This window comes from Eumetopias jubatus, unplaced genomic scaffold, assembly GCF_037043125.1.
Source record: "Eumetopias jubatus isolate StellerSeaLion01/CBP00866 unplaced genomic scaffold, mEumJub1_p1.0 scaffold_1, whole genome shotgun sequence".
Classification (NCBI taxonomy): Eukaryota; Metazoa; Chordata; class Mammalia; order Carnivora; family Otariidae; genus Eumetopias; species Eumetopias jubatus.
The window spans coordinates 68,309,528-68,330,355 of record NW_028274807.1 but is presented as its reverse complement, the minus strand read 5'-3'; the positions used below and the strand labels follow the sequence as shown (position 1 = coordinate 68,330,355).

The 20,828-nt window shown below is 47.6% G+C and overlaps 1 protein-coding gene across 10 annotated transcripts in view; it reads right to left on the bottom strand.

Annotated features, from left to right (window-relative positions):
- The window catches only part of KALRN (kalirin RhoGEF kinase), a 694,375-nt gene that overhangs the window by 491,411 nt on the left and 182,136 nt on the right, over positions 1-20,828 (bottom strand). For all 10 annotated transcript variants that reach the window (XM_088024799.1, XM_088024801.1, XM_088024804.1 and 7 more), the window contains exons 2-3: positions 12,137-12,211; positions 5,231-5,345 (exon numbers count right to left, since the gene is read on the bottom strand). In XM_088024799.1, the coding sequence (XP_087880925.1) occupies positions 5,231-5,345; positions 12,137-12,211 (190 nt within the window). The remainder of the gene's footprint in view (positions 1-5,230; positions 5,346-12,136; positions 12,212-20,828) is intronic.

The following is a 20,828-nucleotide window of genomic DNA, read 5'->3' as shown; positions in this document are numbered from 1 at the left end:
TTTTTACCTCCTCATTTTTTAACTGTCTTTCTGGCTCTTTCTGCACGTTTCTATTTTCTGGTGATGTTGCACAAAGACAGAGCTGGCTAGAAGCCCCATTTATCTCCTGCTGAAATCAGTAGAACAAGAGCAAGTGTTATCAAATAATAAGCTGTGAATATTGGCACCTTGGTTTGACTGGCATTACAGACTATCCTATCTTAATTTCTTGTCATCTTTCCTCACAAGTATGATATCTGCCTTTCTTGCCAGACCATTTAGCATCTCAGCTGCACTGCTAAGAGCAGAATTAAGTGGCAGACACATCAAGGGGCTAACAACTGGTGCCCTTAGAAGCAGTGGAAAGATGGTCATGACAAAGCAGGATGATAAAGATGATGAAGAGGAGAAATTCAATGCAACAAAAGTAATCCAGGATTTTTTTTTTTTTTACTAGCTACTTAGGAATTCCTTTTTCAAGCATTTGGTCAACTCTCAATAATCACAGCGGGTAGATTATCTACACTGTGAGCTCTGCCTGGGCAATTATTTACTCTCAGGCTAAATGTTCTATCCTGCCTCTCAATTTCTAAGAACATTCATCAGCTGATTGTATCTGAGTATTTCCTTTCTGTTCCTTTCATGTACAAGTAGCTGCAAGCAGATAGCAGACCAGAAGGATAAAAAAAGTTAGCTGAGTATAGCATGGATGATGGTCAGCAAAGAACACGAGAGCCCACCAAGATGCCTATCCGGACCCTGGCTCAGCCCACCAAGATGCCTATCCGGACCCTGGCTCAGCCCACCAAGATGCCTATCTGGACCCTGGCCCATAGTAGGCACTCGGTAAACATTTGTTGAATTCAGTAAATGGAGTTATTAGTAAGTTGAACTGGAAGACTCTTCAGGCCTCTTTCCCAATCTGATAGTCCGTGATTCCTCAGAAGAAGACGACAGAAAGTTGTGGAGAAGAGCCTGGAGATGGGTGCTCAGACCCATCAGGAACACAAAAGAGAAGTTGGAAAGGGCTTCCTTCAAGTCAAGATGGATCCCAAAAGAGTAACTAGGACTGTTCCAAACTGTCACAGTCCAGGATGATCCTTGGTCCCAGATGATGTCCCTAAATTCCCACCCAGAGTCCAAAGGGACTGGAAAGCAGTTCTCTTAGGATTTCAGATGTAGACACCATCTGAAGTGAAATTCCAGGCCCTAACTTATTTAGGGAGCCTGAGAAAGGAAGTGTATGTTGGTGGGAGTGATAATACTGTTTTGAGGTCCTAGATTTTATGACGTGTTTTTCCCTGCTATCATAGAAACACAAAATTCGGGATGAGAAAGCCTCTTAGAAATTATCCAATCCAGCCTCCAGTCCAATGGAAGAATTCTTCCTACAGCCTCCCTAACAGAAGGTCACCCTGTCTCCACTGACAGGAAGCCCACTTTCTCCAAAGGCAGCAGAAAGACTGCTGGACAGCTCCCACGTGGGCAGATTCGAGTCCCAACCTCTAACCATGCCTGCTCCCTCTCCTTTCGGGCAGCTCTCCTAACACCGGAAGTCAGGAACCACTTTTCTTCCATTTTCATTCCTGCCAGAAAACATCCTTCAGTCCTTCAACTGCAGAGACACAGTTTATAGATCCCTCAATGTGCTGCTCCCCTGACATTATTCTAAGGGCTCAGTGTCGTTCTTAAAATGGACTGGCAGAATTCAGTGTTGCAGAGTTGAATACAGTGGTCCAGAAGTGGCCTGGCTTTCACAGAGGATAGTGGGACCATTTCTTCCCATTCATTTCTAAATTTTTACAACCATCTGTTTGATCATCTATTCTAGAATGGTGCCAGAATTGGCCTCAAAATGACTGGTTCCTTAGATTCCAGGATCTTCTTTCATCACTTACTGGTCCTTACTGGCCTGTCTTCTGCTGGCCAGCTCATCTCTTCTGCTACCAGCAAGCACAGTCATACAGTGTACTGCCTTTTATGGCTACTGGTTTGCACTGGGTAGGGAAATACCCAAGTTTTACCTAACTTTATCAAAATGTCTGTTCCTGCTCACCATGAATGCTCAGTCTACTTGGCATGTAGAGGCTCTAAATATTTGTTAAATAAAGAAAGAATGAATAAATGCATGAATATATGAATGCCAAATATCACCTACAGATGATTATACCAGTCTATAGGGCACACTCCACCCTGACAGGAGCCTGTCTTTTAGCCTCCTAAAGCCAGGACCCAGAATAGATCATTTCTTCTCATCAGTATCATCAACCTAATCTAGCTATTCATTTTCATAGTTTCCCTTCTTTCCCAAAGCCATGGCTAAGCAGAAGAGTGGCAAACATCATCTGACCTGCAAAGTTCTTCAGTTTCTCTCCCCAGACTTCACTGTCTTTGGAACAATTCCGTTCCAGATTTTGTTTCCAATAGTAGTCTTGTGTAAACTTGAGGCCAACAGAATTAGGAAGTAATGGGTGGGCATGATTAGTTGGTAAACTCTGCAACCTGCCAAGTGCTCACACTCCTGGTAAACAAAGACCCTCAAGACAGAAGCAGCAGGTCTCCAAGAACAATTCTTCCCACTGAAGGTGGCAACAGGATACTTGCCTCCCACTGGCCAGAACCTGTGAAGAACCTTTTTTTTTTTTTTTTTTTTTTTTTGCTCTCAGGGGCACAGGATGCAATGCCTGGGACCACCCTCTAAGAAGCAGAGAACTTGCATCCAGTACATTCCTTCAATGATAATGTATTATTTCTTCTTTTCTGTGACCTTCCTCTCAGGCCCTTGTGGGTTTCATTCCCCTTCACCCCCTCCTTTTTAATTGCTGCCAATCTATTTTGTTCCATCTTTGCTTAACAAATCAGAATGAAGGAAAGTGTTCCTCTAATTCTTTTACCGTCTATTCTTTAGAAGGTAAGTGTGCATTAGCTGCAGGGATGTGATAAACATACCAGAAAGAAAAAAAAATGTACCCTTCATGTCTCCTGGGACCCCAATTTCTTCTGACTCTAAAAGAACTGAGAGTTCATTATGGGTCACCAGGAAAACTTCTCTTGTAAATTGCTTTAGAAAATGCCTAGTTTTATGCTTGTTAGTAGTATACTCGGGAAAGGTACTTTCAAAACTGCTTAGCCCCTAGATAACTAAATTGCTAAATTACCTACATCAATCATGGGTGATTTAGTCCATCTCCTTGCCTCTGAGACAGAAGCGAATATTTCTTCTGTACAAAGACCTCCAGGAAAAAAAAAAAAAGTATTCTCTTCTATTCTTCATCCAAAGACTCCTGCCTCAAAGTTTAGAAGTTCTTCTTTGGATATAAACCTGAATCCCTTTCATTGGAACTTAAGACCTTTAATCTCTTTTCTGACCCCCAGCAGATATCATAAAGAAAAAAAAAAGAGACACTATTTGACATCTGTTTGTGCACAGCCTTCTGTGGGGGCTCTTCAAGGCTCCCTATTCTAGTCAATATCCTCCCAAGCCCCAGATGACTGTCTTAAATCCCGTGTACCACTTGCCCATCACTGTCTACCAATCCCTTTACATTTGTCTCCCTCGTAGCACTTTTAAATGTAGTGCTTGCCTCATTGGACACCTGCTTCAAGAACCTAATCAGCACTTTCTTTTTTTAAAGATTTTATTTATTTATTTGAGAGAGAGAGAGCAAGTGAGAGAGAACACAAGCAGGGAGCGGGGGAGGGCAGATGGAAAAGCAGACTCCCTGCTGAGCAGGGAGCCCGATGCGGGGCTCAATCGCAGGACCCCGGGATCATGACCTGAGTCAAAGGCAGACGCTTAACTGAGCCACCCAGGCATCCGTAATCAGCACTTTCAACAATTATCCAAGGTCTCCCAGCAGAGGCGGGGCTGAATATGGAGTTCCTCTCTATAATTTACTAATTCTCCTATAAAATGCACAGAGACCAGAAGGAGATACTGAAAGCCGAAGGCACCACTTCTTATTTGCCATGACAAACACTTGCCAGGCTCCAGCTCCACTAAGTGGCAGAGAACAGAAATCTCTCTGGCCAAGGGCAAGGATGGGAGAGTCCTGGGGCAGGAGTCAGGAGGGCAGAGTTGTAGGCCAGCCACTGCCTGCTCACTGTCTTGTGAGCAGTTCTCATCCCCACTGACCCTGATTCCTAAGCAGAACACAACACGTAGCTGCCAAGACTGCTTTTCAGGGCTCTCTCAGCTCTCACATGCTGTGATCTCTGAGTCTACAAAGTCCTCTCCTCTCCCTTCTTAGAAGATACAGGCCATGGCCTTGACATGTCTCTCTCCACCACCAACATGATCAGCACTACCTGGAAACACTCAGAAACCAATGTTTCTCAACCTGTTAAAATTATCATCATTCCCTGCCCTAAATGAGCTTTTTAATGCTTTTTTTCTTTAATTGCCCCACCCAATGAAATTTTTCTAAAAATTATTTTTATTTATTTATTTTAGAGAGAGAGTATGTGAGCAGGGAGAGGGGCAGAGGGGGAGAGAGAGAGAGAAAGAGAGAAAGAATCCGAAGCCGACTCCCCACTGAGCATGGGCCCAATGCGGGGCTCAATTCCAGGACACTGAGATCCTGTGACCTGAGCCGAAACTGAGTCAGATGTTAAACTGACTGAGCCACACAGGCACCCCCAAACTGACGAAATTTTAATACCATGAATACACCGCACACCTTTTTAGGTACAGTATGTGTATCTGTGCTTACTACATAAAAAAAGCAAGCTTTTCACTAGCCCCCCCGCCAACCAATTTTCATCCCCCTTGGAGGCAATATTAACCCTGCTGAAAACGTGTGACGGCAACCGAGCTGAGGGCTGCATCTAGCTGTGTGATACAAGTGCAGTTATTCGCCCCAAACCCCAAAAGCCATAAACACATTCACAAGCCAGAGGTTTTGAAAATAATCCATTGCACAAGCCAGAGTGGAATCAGCCAGACTTTCCACTTCCCTAAGGAAAACAGCAACTTCCCACCCTCCTCCCCAGGCCATAGTCTCTCCTGCTCCGGCCCCTGCCCTTGTTCTCACCTCCGCCCAGGGCTCCCACTCCATTCATGTGGGTCCCAGCAGTAACAATGGGAATGATGAGAACAAGGTGAACTGTGGGTGATGTTCCAGGAATAAATAGAATCCGCTTCAAGGGCAGAAACAACTGGGCCCCAGGCAGGATGGAGCCTCATTTCAACTCACTTGCCTCAGCCCAGCTCCCCACTCCCTCCCCTGCAGGACATTCCCCTCCACCTTACCTTGGCACACTGGCCAAATAGGTCACGAGTTTCCTCAGGTCTTCCTGTCTTATTCTGTCATGATTGCTGCGAGCTGGGAAAGTCAGGATGGGTCCCCCTCGCTTATCACGGCCCCCTGCAGGGAGGAAGAGGAGGGCTGTTAAGAAAACCAGCCAGAAAGTGTGCTGAAAGTCCATCTAAGTGCTGGAGGAAACAGGCAGAAATATGGCGCTCAGAGAAACGCGGTCACTGGTTAGGTGAAGGGCATGGGGTTTGGATGTGGTTCACGTGTGTGACCTTGGGCAAGTCTTTTGACTTCTCTAATATCTCACTGCCAAGTGCAGATGAAAATACTGATGAGCATTTTACTGGGTGGCCGCCAGGACTGAGGAGCTGGCAAATGGGGAAGCACTTTGAAAAGTAAAGCTGTCTACAAATGCGAGATGATAATGAAGGTGATGTTCTCTTTTTGAGAACACAAGCTATTGAACGGGTCTTTGGAAATTTAACCTTCAATTCACTTCTCTTTGCAGACCTCTGTGAGGTAGAAGGGCTCAGGATTAACTGACTACCGTGCAGAGAGACCCTTAAAGCATCCATCCAGGACATCACTGCTGGGAGGTGTTTAGATTCATAGAAAAGATGTTAAGTGTTCTCTGCACAGCCAAAGATCCGCCCCTGCCTGTCTGCCTGCCTGAGGTGCCACCTGTCACTCCTGCTGGAGGAGCACGGGAATCTGTATCAGGAACAAGGATGCTCAAGGTCTGAATCACTGCAAATGCATATGTACGCACTATGATTATAAATGTTTTCTAAATATCACATTAAATAAAAGCAGGAGGGAGTATAGTGAAATGATGAACATTGTTGTTATTAGAAGGCTGGGATTTGACATGGTTGCTTTTTCTTTCCTCTTTTTTCCTAAACTTTCTATTCACTATTTATTCTATCATTTAAAAATTTATCCTTTAGTGAGCACTATTAGGAAGCAGGACCAAGTTTCTCAGGAGGGTCACAGGGGACAAAGCTAAGGTATGTCCTTACAGTCACTGGTTATTGCACAAAGAAAATCTCTACATCCTGATCACAGACCCCTGCACACACCGCCGGCAGCTGCCCGACATCCTCCAGGGTGGGGACCACAGGTGGATAGAATACAAGAAGGAGGAAGCATTGGTACGGCCATCGCCAATACTGGAAAAGAAGCTTAAGGCTCAGGGTTCTGAAGAAGGAACTCTCGCAAGGACAGACAGAGCCTCCCAGGGTCCCCACCCAAGTCTGAGCTCATGAATAATGTTTCCCTCTGACTGTGGGGTCCAGAAGCCATACAGACAGAAGGGAGACTCGACAGACAAAATCCAAACCATTCCAGGATACTCCTGAGGAGGAAATAAGAAGACTGCATAGAGGAAAGGATCAAACAAGATCAGGGCCACGGAGAGATCTGCCCTGATGAAAAAATGTTTCAGCAGTACCACCACCACCCCCAGCCCTACACCGGAGCAGATTTGTGTAGATATACCACAGAGTTGGACCCGATCCCCCAGCTCCAGATCTTCCATACCACAGGCCTGGCTCTTTGTATGAATAGCCACCCCCAACTTGTCTGCCTTGGAAATGATCCCCATTTCCCAACTGCCTTCCACATGAGGTAAAGGAAGCAGAAGGATTAGATGGAAGGTTTCCCACAAGCTGGGAGCATCTCCCATACCCTCAACCTTCCTCTCTAGCCTTGACCCACCCTAAGGATTTTCACTCTTGGATGGTTTTAACTGCAGTTGCTGCCTTTATTCCTGACCTTCCATGGACACAGTAGAGCCATGAGAACATGGGGAGCCAAGGCTGGTCTGATTGGCAAAGGCTCACTAAGGAGCCTGGAGGACCGCTGGCACTGTACTTCCTGAGCCAGAGCCAATTCTGCCCTTGGAAAGAAGAGTTTCATAAATATTCTGGGGAAGATTCCGGATGGCAGATGAGGGGGAAGAAGGGGAGAAAGCCTGGGGCAGTGCGGCAGCCCCCCTTTCAGGAAGCAAGGATAAAGATTTGAGAGGGGGCAGTAGGATCAGCCAGGTGTTTTTCAGAAAGGAGATGACCTTGTAAGAATGTAAGAATGTAGGAAGCAGAGCAGGAAGGAGCATAGAGCAGGAGTGTCATTGTGCTGGAAAGAGTGGGACAACTGGTGGAAAGAGTGGGACAACTGGTAGAAGGAGGCCTCAGAGCGGGTGCAAGGGGAGGGGTCCTGACCCCTTCTCTGAAGCAGGCTGACAGAACTCAAAGAGGAAGGAGGAAACAGATAAATCAAGGAGAGGGAGGAATTCAGCCTGCCTGGGGGACCTTGTTCTTTAAGTGAAATTACAGACTAGCCCACCTAACAAGTCAGGATAGGCTTGAGGTACTGGGAGAAAGGGGAGCAGACCATCACTGGCCAGCATCCCCAGAGAATGAACGGCAGGACTGTGTATGACGTGGGCTAAAAGAGATGAAGCAGGGAACTGGGGCATGGTGAGAGCTCTGTTGGAAGGTCTAGCCATGGTGTCCATGTTAGGTTCTAACTTGAGTGGAGGCAGAATAAAGCTAGTGCATGCATAAGTGGGGAGGGCTCACTGAAGGTAGGAAATGTGCTGCTGGATCATGAGTCCCCAGGGAAGAGGGGACAGCAGATGTTTTGCTCATCTGATAGCCATCCTTTCCCAATTTATAGGGGAACATCAGAAAGGGTCAAAGGTAAGAGACTGAGGCCACAGACACACATATCAAAGTTAAGGTCTTGGATATGCATGGCCAAGGTAAGGAGGTAGAAAACTTTGGTACCAAGAAGGCTGAGCAGCCATGAAGGTGTAGGACTTGATGGATAATTGACATGGATGCTGAAATTGGAGAGGGTGATAAGCAGAGATGAAGAATGAGAACCCCTTGCTGAAGTCAGTGTGTATTACAGAGGTGGCTCTGAGAGGGTTCAAGACAAAAGTAGCCAAGTTTTGAAAAGGCAATACAGATGCTGGCAGGGTCCTCAAGAGTCATTCCATTACTCATTACGTTCCTGCTGTGGGCCCATGTGTGCAAGGCTTTGGTGGCAGGAGCTACAGGGCAGAGATAAAAAGGAAGGAGGAGGGGATGGTCTGATGTTCTAGAAGGCATAGAGGCAGGGCAGGACAGGGTTGGGGAAGAGGCAAAGCCAAAAGCAGGAGCAGTTAAGGCTTCCCTGATGGAGCCAAAGGAGGAATGGTGCTCAAAATTTTCAAGGGGCTCCAGTTAGGGCAACTGGGAAAGGTAGAGAGTTGGGGGTAGTAGAACAAGAAAAATACATTGATGGAATTATACCAAAAGTTTGGTCCATGTAATAATAGTTCTGAGAGATGTTAACGGATATACATGATTTTTTTCAAGGGAACAAGGTTACTCTGTAGTTTGGGAGACAGTTTCATGTGTTTAACGGACATGTGCTTTAATGAACATGGCACATCTTCATGGGGCAGCTATAATATGCATTTCCCAAACTTAGGATTGTAGAACCCCTTTTTCTTTTTTGAGGCTCATCTGGCAGGACTGCTGTTCTATGGAATACGCTTTGAGAGACATGGGTCCAGGGTCTGAGACTGTGCCACAGCAGCTGTCTAGAGAATGCTGTTGGTGGGAGATAAGGAGGCAGAGAGGGACATCAGGCATGGCCGAAACGAGGGCATGAGTGCACATAAAGGTAACAGAAGTGAAATGAGCCCTTACAAGCAGATTGCATAAGAGGCACAAATGGGTGCTGCGAGTGGGAGGAGCAGGCACTCAAAGGGAGCCAGAGAGGGCAAGGGTGGGATAGGGGGCGCACAGGCTGTGAATGCAGAGCAGGAGGGCCAGGCTGGAACGACAGAGGCTCCCTGAGGCACAGCCACAGAGCCCGTCACGCAAACACGTGCACACGCCCACACACAGAAGCCTGTGGGCTGCACTCGCTGGATTCTTCCAAATGTGCGTTCCCATGGCAGCACACTTTCCTTTGCCCTGGCCACAACTGGGGGGACTAACGGGGTGGGGGGAGGCACAACCAACAGTTTGTTTCTCTGCTCACCACCTTCCTTCACAGAAAGAAATGCTACTGCAACACTGCATTCTTTAATTCTGGGTTTCTTTGTTTTGTTTCATTCTTGTGTTTTTTCTTTTAAAAGCTCAGGATATAAGAGGCTTTATTGGTTTGTTTCTTGTTTCTGTTTTTTTTTTTAGATGCAGCCAGCCATCTCCCTAGCATCCTCAGCATCCTTTCCAGGCACGGAAAAGACAACGTTCCCTAAGCCCAAAAGTTCCTGACACCGTGCAGGTGAGTAAGACATACCCGAGGGTGCTCAGTCCACATCAGTACAAGGGAGTGAACCGTACGCGCCCAGCCCCCTTGCTCCTGCTCTGGGAAACTTCGACCTGCCTCGTGCTGGCCCGTCTTCCCGGCATATTGATTCTGTATGCTCCCTTAGGACAATTCCCCGTAGTTGGGAAGGTCTCTTCTAGGGCTCGCTGGGCCCGGCCTCAGGGCTCCAAGTGAACAATCAAACAAGGGTTCCCATGTGCACCCATATGTCCTGAACTGATGCAGAACAGGATGGTGTTCGGAGGCTCTGCATTAAAGCCAGAAAGGCTTCCTAGAGGAGGCAAAGTGGGAACTGACTTGGGAGGAAGAAGAGAGGATCAAGCTGGCAAAAAATGTGAGTACAGCCCAGCCGGTAGAGGAAGTTCAGGCGTGAGAAACGTGGGAGGATTAGTGGGGTACCCAGGGGGCAGGAAGGACATCAGGTTAGCCGAGGCTCAGGGCCATGAAGAAGAAGAGGAAGAGACTGGACTGGACTCTACTTGGAGTAGAGAGTACACAATAGAGGGCTGTGGGCCACATCCTGGAGCCAGGCTACGGGCAGCAGCGGTTGGGGGCCGAGCACTGCCCAGTGGCCCTAAGGACTTCACACAGGGTCCGCCCACATGTTCAGCAAGCACTCTGATCCCAGCGTACAAAGGCTCTGGAGGCTGCCTTACCTATACCTCTCCCCATACTGAAACCACTGCCATGTGATCCTGCCAACGGGCTGTTCAGCCTGGGCTTCAGCATCTTCAGTGACAGGGGTTCACTCCCTGATAAGATATGTAAGCACCTAACACTAATAGGGAAAGGCAGCTTCTCAGTCAAGGTCATCTCACAGCAACAACAACAAGACCCTAGTATCACTACTACCACCACTAATACTAATAACGAGGAGTGCATTTAGAACCTCACATACTCCCATCCCATACTCTGCCCTCACCTCCCACCTCCACACTCTGAATCATCAGTCTCTCACCTTCCCTCTTGATAGGCAGGAGACACCTGCTGCTTGGTTTCTCCTTCCCAACCCCCTCCTCTCTCTCCCTTCTCTCCATTTGGTCTGTTGCCCATCAGCCAGGCCGGCGGCAGCTCCGGAGTAAAGCCATATACTGTGGGACGGTACTCGCTCTTCCCCTGTGATCCTACCACCACCCCCTTGTAGACCATCAGGATCATCCAGAAACAAACGCTCAGTCCACAAGGCACCAGCACTTGGGTGTGTTTCTTTAAATGTGATCCTTGGTGGGGCATTGCCCTCACCCTGGCCCCTGCTGGCGATTCTATAATGGAGACCTATGATGGAGCCCACGAACTGGCAGCCACAGAGACACTGGTGCCCCTGTAGCTTGCCTTCAATTACATCACAGGCCACCAAACTCTTCTTAAAGGTCCAGAGCGTAATTATCTTAAACTTACGGCCATCTGGGCTCTGAGGAAACTACTCAACTCTGCTGCAGCAGGCTGAATAGCGGCCCCCCCAAAATATCAGGTCCTAATCCCTGGAACCCATAAATGTTAGCTTATTTGGAAAAAAAAGAGTCTATAGATGTGACTATTCAAGGATCCTGAGATGGGAAGATTATCCTGGGTTATATGAGCAGACCCTAAATGCAGTTACAGGTATCCTCATTAGAGGGGGGCAGAGGGGGATCTGATGCAGACAGGAGAGGGAAAGGCAACAGGACCACAGTGGCAGAAATGGGAGTGATGTGGCCACAAACCAAGGAATGCCGGCAGCCACCGGAAGCTGCGAGAGGCAAGTTCTCCCTTAAGAGCCTCTGGAAATAGCACAGCCCTGCTGACACCGTGGTCTCAGACCAGTAAACTGCTTTTGGATTTCTGGCCTCCAGAACCATGAGTGAATACATTTCTGCTGCTGTACGCTACCAAATTTGTGGTAACTTGTTATAGCGGCAATAGGACATGAATACTACAAATGCACATGGCTGTGTCCCAATCAAATTTTACTTAGGAAAACAGGTGGCCAGCTCACGGGCTATAGTTTGCTGGCCCCTGAATCAGACATTAAAAGATCCAGATGCACAAGATGGGTTGGAGAGAAAAGCCAGAAATACATATTTGGAACTTATTACTCAGAAAAATAAATAAATAAGATATAAACACTCAATTGAGTTCCCTTTGCCAGGAAGGAGCGATAAAGAGGAGCCAGAAAAAATTTTCATCTCCTATCCGTGATCCGCTCAGAGATGAACCCAAATAAAACCTCTGGGAATGTGTGAGGTAAACAGACTCCTCCAACTGGAGTATCTCCCATAAGGACCTCAGTGGCCCATGAGGGACCTGACCGGCCGGGGAAGGGGTGGTGAGGTCAGGTGTATGTGTGGGGGCTGTGAGGTGAGGGGCACCCACCCGTGGTTGTGAGTGTCCTTCAGAGTGTCCTTCGGATCCCACCCAGCCGGGATCAGGGCTCTCTCTCCTCTGTCTGCCTGCCTCTGGAGCAAGGATGCAGCCAGCCATGCCGAGTGCCGCCCCACCCCCACTTCCCTCTCACACACCGAGAAGCGATTGCCTACATGCATGTGTACACACACTCTTCCAGGTCCCCTACAGAACAAAGTTTCACAGACACTCACCAGACACGAAGGCCACTTTTTCCTTTAGGATGGGAAGGACATCAGAAGCTTTCAAACCATCATTCCGAAAAGACCCTGTGGGACAACAAAACAGAAGGAATCGGGATGAAAGAGGTCAGATGGCTGAATCCCTGGGTACATCCCTCAGCAGCCCAACCCCATTACGCACCAGAAAGCTGTGCCTTGTTCAGGTGCTACAGCCCAGCCCAGTGGAATCAATGGAACGGGAGAAGGTCCACAACATAAAGGACACTGCCACATGATGCCAGGCCACAGGGGTGTCTCTTCCGGGGACAGGACAATCCAAGTTGCCCCCACCACACATACAAAGCTCCGCGCCTTGTGGGCAACAGCCACAGCTCTGCTGCTGTGGGCAACTTGATGATGGGGCTTTTTAAAAGCCACTTTTGTACCTCTTTGCCTAGCATGGTGTCTGGTACACAGTAAGCACTCAGTAAACATCAATGGAACAGGTTAATTAATATCAGGATGGACCACAATGCCCTAAATAATTGTTTTTGCCTTTCCTCTACCTGGCACGGTGACTCTTAGTTTTCATTGTACAAACTGTAAAAGTAAACCACGATATCCCCAAGTGGGAAGCAAAATTGAATGCAATAACCCTTCTTCCTCCTCTCCCTCAATGTCACCCTCACCAGTCCACAACAGACAGGAGGTGGGAAGACACAACAATCTCCTGGGAAGGAAATGCACTCCCTTCTTCAGCAACTCATTCTCTGCCTAAATTTCACTTCTCAGCTGCAAAGTCCCTTCTGGGGTCCAGCTGACTTCCTGTTAGGGGGTTGGAGGCAGAGGCCTGGGGCTCACATAGAATGAAAAATAATGATGTGCCTGGAGAAACAAGAGCCTCAAAGGACAACCCAGCCCGGTGTGAGTACAAGGCACGTGGGAAGAGAAGCCTCTGCATGCACACACACAAAACAGCAGGCCAGCCCACTGTACCCTTACATTTAGCCCAAGAACCCCACAAAGACTCTCAGGGAGAGCCAGCCCATGCTCTGTGAGCCATAACTGGAATCTCTGCTGTGGAACACCACTAGGGACATCACACACACCGATGCCTGGAGAGAGGAGGTTCTGTGTCAGCTCAGTGAAACAGAACCGGAGACCACAGGCAACCGCTCTAGTGCCTTTCTCCACTTGGCTCACTCCCTTGTGGTCCCAATCTGACAATGTGCAGAGAAATGTACTGGGACGATGGTCCCCGCTCAGGGCTGTCTCAACCTCTAAACCCTGACTGCTTCAAGAGACTCGCCTGGGAATTCCGGCAACAGCCCAAGGTTAAGATCACTGGCCTAGGGAAGGGAAATGAGCCAGCTGCACACTCAACCAAAGAGGAGGAGAGATGTGTCTCCAGAATGCCGGTTTGCCATGGTCAGGGGTTATATCCTAACCCCAAACAAATTCCCAAAGTGTCTCTGATCATTTCACCTATTTCTTCTTCATTTTTCACTACATGAAAACAGTGAGCCCTATTATTCATCAGTTGCTTCTCTTTACAAGCTGGCCCACAGTACCTAATGCCAGAATAATCCACTACAAGGCTCACTTTGAGAAGAACATGGGCAATAGAAGAAGAAAAACATAACACGACAAAAAAAAAAAAAGCTCTAACTATAAGCATTGTCTGTACAGATTGTTACACTCTGACCTTATATCCCAACACAGAAAAACTATTAAATCTCACTACTAGAAACCACTTAGGATCCATATAAATTATTATAGAATTTACAAATAGATACATAGGGTTGGGTTTTTTTGTTTTGTTTTTTTTTTCAAATTCATGCAGTAAAATGTTTTGGCTTCCTTAGCAGGGAAGAGTCCTATCCGGCTTCACCAACTAGACAAGGATCATCTTTAGCTGATGCATGAGTTGTTTGTGTAAAATGATGCCTCTGCATTAAAAGTGCCTGTTTTCATATGTGAAATACATCTCTGTATACATCAGTTTTAAAACACTCTCCTCTGTTGCTACATACAGCTTAATTTCTATAGGAAAAAAATTTTAATAAGAAAAGTTAAACTTTAGTCCTGTCGGCTTCCAGATTATTTACAAGTTCAAAAGGAGCAAGGCCCAAAGTGAGATTTGACAAGAATCACATAACCCTCTTTTCTCCAAAACACCTGTTCTATTTTTCCACTGCTCTTCCTCTCCCCCACCTCCCTTAAAGTATACAAGATGGCTCTAATTCCAAGAAGTCCCCAGACATTAAGGAAGAGCTTGGAATTTGTTATAATGGAAGCAAAAGGTCCCCTATCCTACCCTCTCATTGCTCCTACCTGTGGAAGGAGAGCAAGAAGGAGCTCTGAATTCCATCCTTCACACCCCACTCATCATGCCCCACCTCTTCCTTCTCCCCTCCAGACTCCAGGGCCTGAGAGAGAGGCAGTGGCTTGTCCCTGCAGCTTGCAACCATTGGCCATTGGCCGGAGTAAATGTCAGTATCTTGGGTTGGGCCAGTCTAAGATTCCTAGGGCTTCCTCTTCTCAGGCCAGAGTCTTCTCCCACCTGGTTTAGACCACAGCTGAACTACCTCCCAGGTTGTGAGCCTATCCTAAGAAAACCTAAAGTGTCGAGATTTACAAAATCCTTAACTAGGGGATAATTGTTTCCAACAACAGCAAGATTTTTTCACATTATAAAAGGATTTGCTCCAGGGTCTCTTTAAATAAAAGTTGCCTTAATGGTTTGAATTAGTTTTTCATTTGCCAAAAGTTGAATTACAAACAACTTTTCAACATTATATGCATTATGTAAAGCCAAGTAGAGCTAAACTAATTAGCCCAGCAGCTCAGAAGTCAGCGACCTTGAGTAGAAACCCTATTTGCACTGGCTGAGGGTTCTTTTTTTTTTTTTTTTTTAAAGATTTTATTTATTTATTTGAGAGACAGAGAGAATGAGAGAGAAAGCACATGAGATGGGGGGAGGGTCAGAGGGAGAAGCAGACTCCCTGCTGAGCAGGGAGCCCGATGCGGGACTCGATCCCGGGACTCCAGGATCATGACCTGAGCCGAAGGCAGTCGCTTAACCAACTGAGCCACCCAGGCGCCCTGGCTGAGGGTTCTATGTATCAATTCCCACAGGCCCTTGTGAAGCCAGCTGTCGGGATCTATAATAAAGGAGAAGTCCATTGAACACTAACTCAAACAGGACCAATGAAATAGCAACATGTTTTCACTATCAGGTACATGTCTGGGCAGCCTCATAGAAAATGTTCAATAAATATTTGATGAAAGGATAAAGAAATGAATGAAATGGTAACCCTTTCTCAAGTGACGTGCGCAAGGTCAGTGGCCTCATCTGTCACACCAAGGGCTGGTAATCTGCGTAGATGATCTCCAGGGTCCCACTCAGCTCTGATAGTCCGAGACTTTTTAAACCTTTTCTTCATATTTATTGGCCTTTAAGATCCTCAGATTATCAGATCAATATGCTTTGAGAGAAAGTACTGGAAACAAACTCTCTAACAAGGTTCAGTGTGCTTTGGGAAGATAAAACAACCCTTCCCTGGCCTCCCAGTGCATTCTTTTCCAGGAATCAGCTTAGGGATCAGGATGCCCAAGACACATCAACCCATTTTGCGGACAGCCCAAGTTACCGAAATGGAAGGCTAGTGATGGAAGAACTTCTGTGAGGCACACATACCTTGGAAGAGGCAGGCAGACCTGACCTGCAGTTGCTATCTCTGAACAAGGTATATTTGATAATAGCACTATTACATTACAAACTCTAGACCAACTGTAGATCAGCTTCCCCCTTTAAAAGAAACAGTTGAAACAGTAGGTCCCTTGCTAGCTCTAAAGAAAGCCTGAGAAGAAATAAAAGCCCCTGTGACCTTTTGGAGTTAGTGTAGGAAAAAAAAAAAAAAAAAAAAAGAACCAGAGGGCACCCTCAGGGACCTGACCCAAAGTGAGTTTCCTGCTTTCTCTTAAGGACAAAGGCATGCTTTGCTGGCATTCAGCACTAATCCCACCCCATTTGTGTCCTGCTGCTGTCAGAATTACAAACCTGCTGTTCGGTTAATTAGCAAAGTTGAAATGCTCCGCATCTATTAGAGAAGTAAAAATTACCACCACCACCTCCCCAGGATCTCCAGCATGGAACTTCTCTAAGCCCCACTTTGCCACCTCTTCTCTCCAAATGTGTTATGCTTACATTGCTGCTGCCCATTCCCCTTCACCTTTTCCCAGCCAGCCTTCCCCATGTGGGAAAGTGCCCAGCTCCCTCACCCTGGCTCCCAGCCTCTGCAGCGCCCCCACGCCCACCCCATGGCAACAGTGGGGCTGGCCCTGGTATCAGAGGCCCTCCGTCTTTTGTTTCCTGGCTCCAGGATGGCAGTGAGTACCCCAGGGCAGCTGTGTGTCTTGTGCTCCATGCTAGCCTCCTCCAGAAAGCAGTGCAGATTTCAACAAGTGAAGACACAAGCAACTAAGTGTTGAGCATTTAGAGGTGGAAGCTGTCAGGGTGCCCATGGATTGCTCTTTATTATCTTTTGGTTCTTAGTCACACCCCCTTAACATGCACTTACTGAGAAGTTACTGTGTAAGTATTTTAATATTATCTCATTGCCTCGAGTGGGCCTGACCCTGTGTGACCACTGCTCAGGTAGGTCTCTGCCTCCTCTTTCCACTCTACCCCTGTGTGTCCAGCATGGAAGCCTTGATCAAAGTGGCCCTGAATCACTGGCTGATCTGCTGCACAGGAGACATCTGGTTTACAGTTGAGAGTTCCAAGAGATCATGAGGTCGAGCTTTAGTTTGGGCATAATAGGGACTGTTTCCTATTCCCAGAGTCATTCTTCCATCAATTCTTCATTGAGCACCTATTATGTGCTAGGCCTTATGTTAAGTGTGATGGCACTTAGACAAATAAGCAAGGGACTCCACTCTCCAGGGGGCTTGCAGGCAGCGATAGACAGGTATGCAGATAGGACAGTGAGCTGTTATCAGAGACAGGACATCACCTGTACAGAATGCAAGGGAACTCAAAGGAAAGGTGAGTCCTAAAGCCTTGCTACGCAAAGTAACAAGCCTCACCTACCAGCTAGAACCTTGCTAGAGATGCAAAATCTAGGCCCCACCCCAGACCTACAGAATCAGAACCTACATTTTAAGAAGAAATTCCAGTGATTCCTATGCATGGTGCACTTGTGGAAGATCTATACACCAATGTATGTCTTTCTATTCCAGAGCTGCCTAGAGGCAGAGATAGATAAAAGCATCCTTTCACCTAGTCTAAATAGAACCTCTCACATCTGATCTAGTGCTGTTCTCCACCCCTCCCACCTCCACCATGGGAAGACCCCTCACCACCGCCCAACAATTCCAAAGAGTCAGCCACTACCCTGGAACCCGTCACCCAGATTCAGCTCTGGAGTAAAAAGGCTGTTGGAGAGATAGATCAGTTTCCCCTCCAGGGCACTGAGACTGGACCATATCTTGTTTTTTGGGTGTCGGAGTGGTTATGAATAACACCTGTCCAAACTGCTCAGAATTTTGGTAGCTTAAAACACTCTCTCATGTATCAGATATTTTAATTTCACAACAAATCTTCCTCGCTACTCCAGCCCTCAGAGCCCTACCCTCTCTAACTGTTCTCAGTATCATATATACATTTACAGACCAAGACACCATCTCTGCGATGGCCCTGGAAGACAAGGAGCCAGTCGGTTATGCCTCTTCATCGCACCTGCACTCCCACCCATGGGTACAAAGCCCCGAACACTGGGCAATACTGGATGAGAAACAGAAGAAGGAGAGGTGCTCCCACCCTAGGGAGCTCCACATCTAATGAGAATACAGTGCTCATCCCAGGCAATAATCTCCCTTGGAGGGGAGATACAATTTCTTCCCTCTGAGAGTTTTCAGCCCAATAAAATACCTAGTGCCCATTTCCCCTGACACCAGGAAGCTACCAGACTCTACGAAAAACAACTTCCAATTCTGAGGTTCTGATGAAGACCCTCCCGCCCTTCCTCAGCCTGGCTGTCCTATATCCCTTATATCCTGATTATTGGTGCTGTCACCTACTAACTTACCTAAAGAGAAACATGGGAGGCATCCCAGACTCCTCCCACTCTTACGCCCCAAATATCAGTTCAGTTGGTTGGTTCTGCTGATTCCACCTCTTTAATCTCTCTCAAATCCATCATTTCTTCTGTGCAGTTTCCCTGACCTTCCTGTCCAGCGGAGCCATCCCTGACTGCACCTTGTACTCTCTCTCTCCTGAAAGTCATGTCTGTGTTTTCATTCTACTCACCATTAATGGATTCCGACGCCCTGAGGGTGGGGACCATGTCTTACTCTTTGCCCTACCCCAGCACTTAGCACAGTGCCTATCATGCAAAAGAGAGTCCAGAAATACTGGACTGAAACTGAGCAGGCACAGATCCTAAGAAGACAGAGTAAGAGTGGTGAGTAAGAAGCAATTTATTGGGACAGCTCCCCCAAGGAGGTGGTCTTTGAACCAGGATTCGAGTAAGGGTAGGGCCACAGAATGGTGTCCTGGTGGCAAGCGGCACAAGCCAAGGCAAAGAAGAAGGGGCAAGCAGGGCACGTGCCAGAGATGCAGAGAGCGAACTGGCTAAACAGTAAAGTAGGGTTAGGGAGAGATGGAAAGGAGAGCATGGAGTCCACGGTGATTATACTTTGAACCTGATATCTCAATAGGGCAGGCTCCTGGGAAGGCATCAGCACAGATGTGGCTGCAAGTGCCTTCAGAAGCGCAGACAGCTGGGACTGTGCTGCAGTACAGGCCAGAGCTGGGTGGAACCTGGCTGGTCCAAAAGGACGGCTGTGGTTCCATCCGACTGCAAACTGCATGTCACATTCTACTGGCTCAGGAGCTGGGGGAGGATGGGACACATGACCCTTGCTGAGGTGGGTGCTACAATATGAGGGCAGGGGGCACTGGAACTTTGTCTCTTTTTATCTTCTCCCGAAGTTCCAAGAGAAGCAGGAAGAATGCTTGTCTGTGAGGTATCTGCTGGGAGCTTCCAGGCCAGTAGGAGGCGGGGAGTTTGAGTAAGACCCCATGAAGATGCAATATGGAACTGAATCATAGAGGAAAGAGACTTAAGGACATGGTCCCTTCTGTGTAGGGATTAGATGGGCAAAGCCCTGGGGGAAGACACTGTTCATACAGCTGGGGTTGGGAAGGAAGTCATTGGTGGGTAGAGGCGATGATCTTCATTCCCTTCACTGTCCTTTCTCTCCTTCACCTCTTTCCTATAATAATAATACAAGACAAGGAGAGAGGTGGCAAGAATGAGAGAAAATGGGTAAGAGCGAGAGAGAAAGAGCTGTTGAGAAAGACACACACAGGCACACATGCACACATGCATGCACGCAGATGGAGGTGAATGTCTTGTCTCCTCTTTACAGATGCTCATGAGCTATTGAGGAAACTGGCTGTTGGAAAACTCCTCCACCGACTATAAATATGTTCCTTGGAGCTCTAGTTAAAACAGCTACCACTGAGGCAGGAAGTGTGCGCTGACAGGAAGGAATAAATCTGGCAGAGGAGACTGGGCAGCTTTGTGTCAGCAACAGAACACACAGCACGGTGTGGAGATCCACCTGCCTCTCCCCCACCTGAGGATCCATCCGCCCACAGTGAGGCCGGCTGCTGAAGCCACCATCCCTTACCACTGACACCTGCAAGTGTCAAACCAGCATCAGCAGCATCCTCCCTCTCTCCTAGGGGAGGAGGGACAGTGTAGCAGAGCTCAGCTCCTCCCTGGCACTTATAAGAGAAGGACATTCACAAGCCTCAGTTAACCTGATTTCAACATAAAAAGGGAGTGGGGGAAACAAAAATGCAGGCTCCTCTTTGGGCAAATGCTAAATACTGAGGTTTTCCAAGCCAACTGATTAGGTCTCATGCAACAGGACGTAGCAGTCAGGGACTTGAGACGACAGGGGCCAGACTAGGCAGTCATTCCACCAGGTAGAAGCAATGTCTACCTTCCTCTGAAGTCTGACACACACATGTCCATCACTCCCCACAACGTCCATTTCCTGCCCTACACTCTAGTGAGCCGTGTATCTTATCCAGGGTGTCTCCCCCGGTGCCTGCTCCCCTGCCCAGGCTGGGCTGGTTCCTCCTTCTCTGCAGGTCACTTGGCAGGCTCTTCACTCTTGTGCCATCTCCGCTCCTCCATCTGGATCCCTTTGGAGACCCTAAGCTCCGGAGGGCGGGGCTAGATGCTTCTCTCTGTCCCTCCAGTGCCCAGCACACAGCTGAGGAGCAACCCAAGACAGATTCTCATTCACCCACAGTGCTACAGTGCCCTCCACACTAACAGTGCCCACTGGCTGCTGTGTCTCTCCCTCCCCCCAACCTTCTCCCTGCCTATTTCTACACCCATCTTCAACTTTCTCTCTCTCAGGCTTCCACATGAACTCTAACTGTGGCCAATTTCAATATTAACTTTCTAAAGTCAATATTAGCTATAAAGTCCTGGCTAATGGGCTACTTTTAAAGGGCAGAAATTTGTAACACCATTGCTAAATTAGCTGCATTAAAGATCACTAATAATTAGCACTTTAAACATGTGGGTAACACCTCTCTAAGCCTAGCTAATGAGCAAACCGTTTCTGTTTATTCTTCACAAGATTTGATATTAGCTGAGTTGAGACCTCAGCTGCAACACACACGGGCTCACTCACT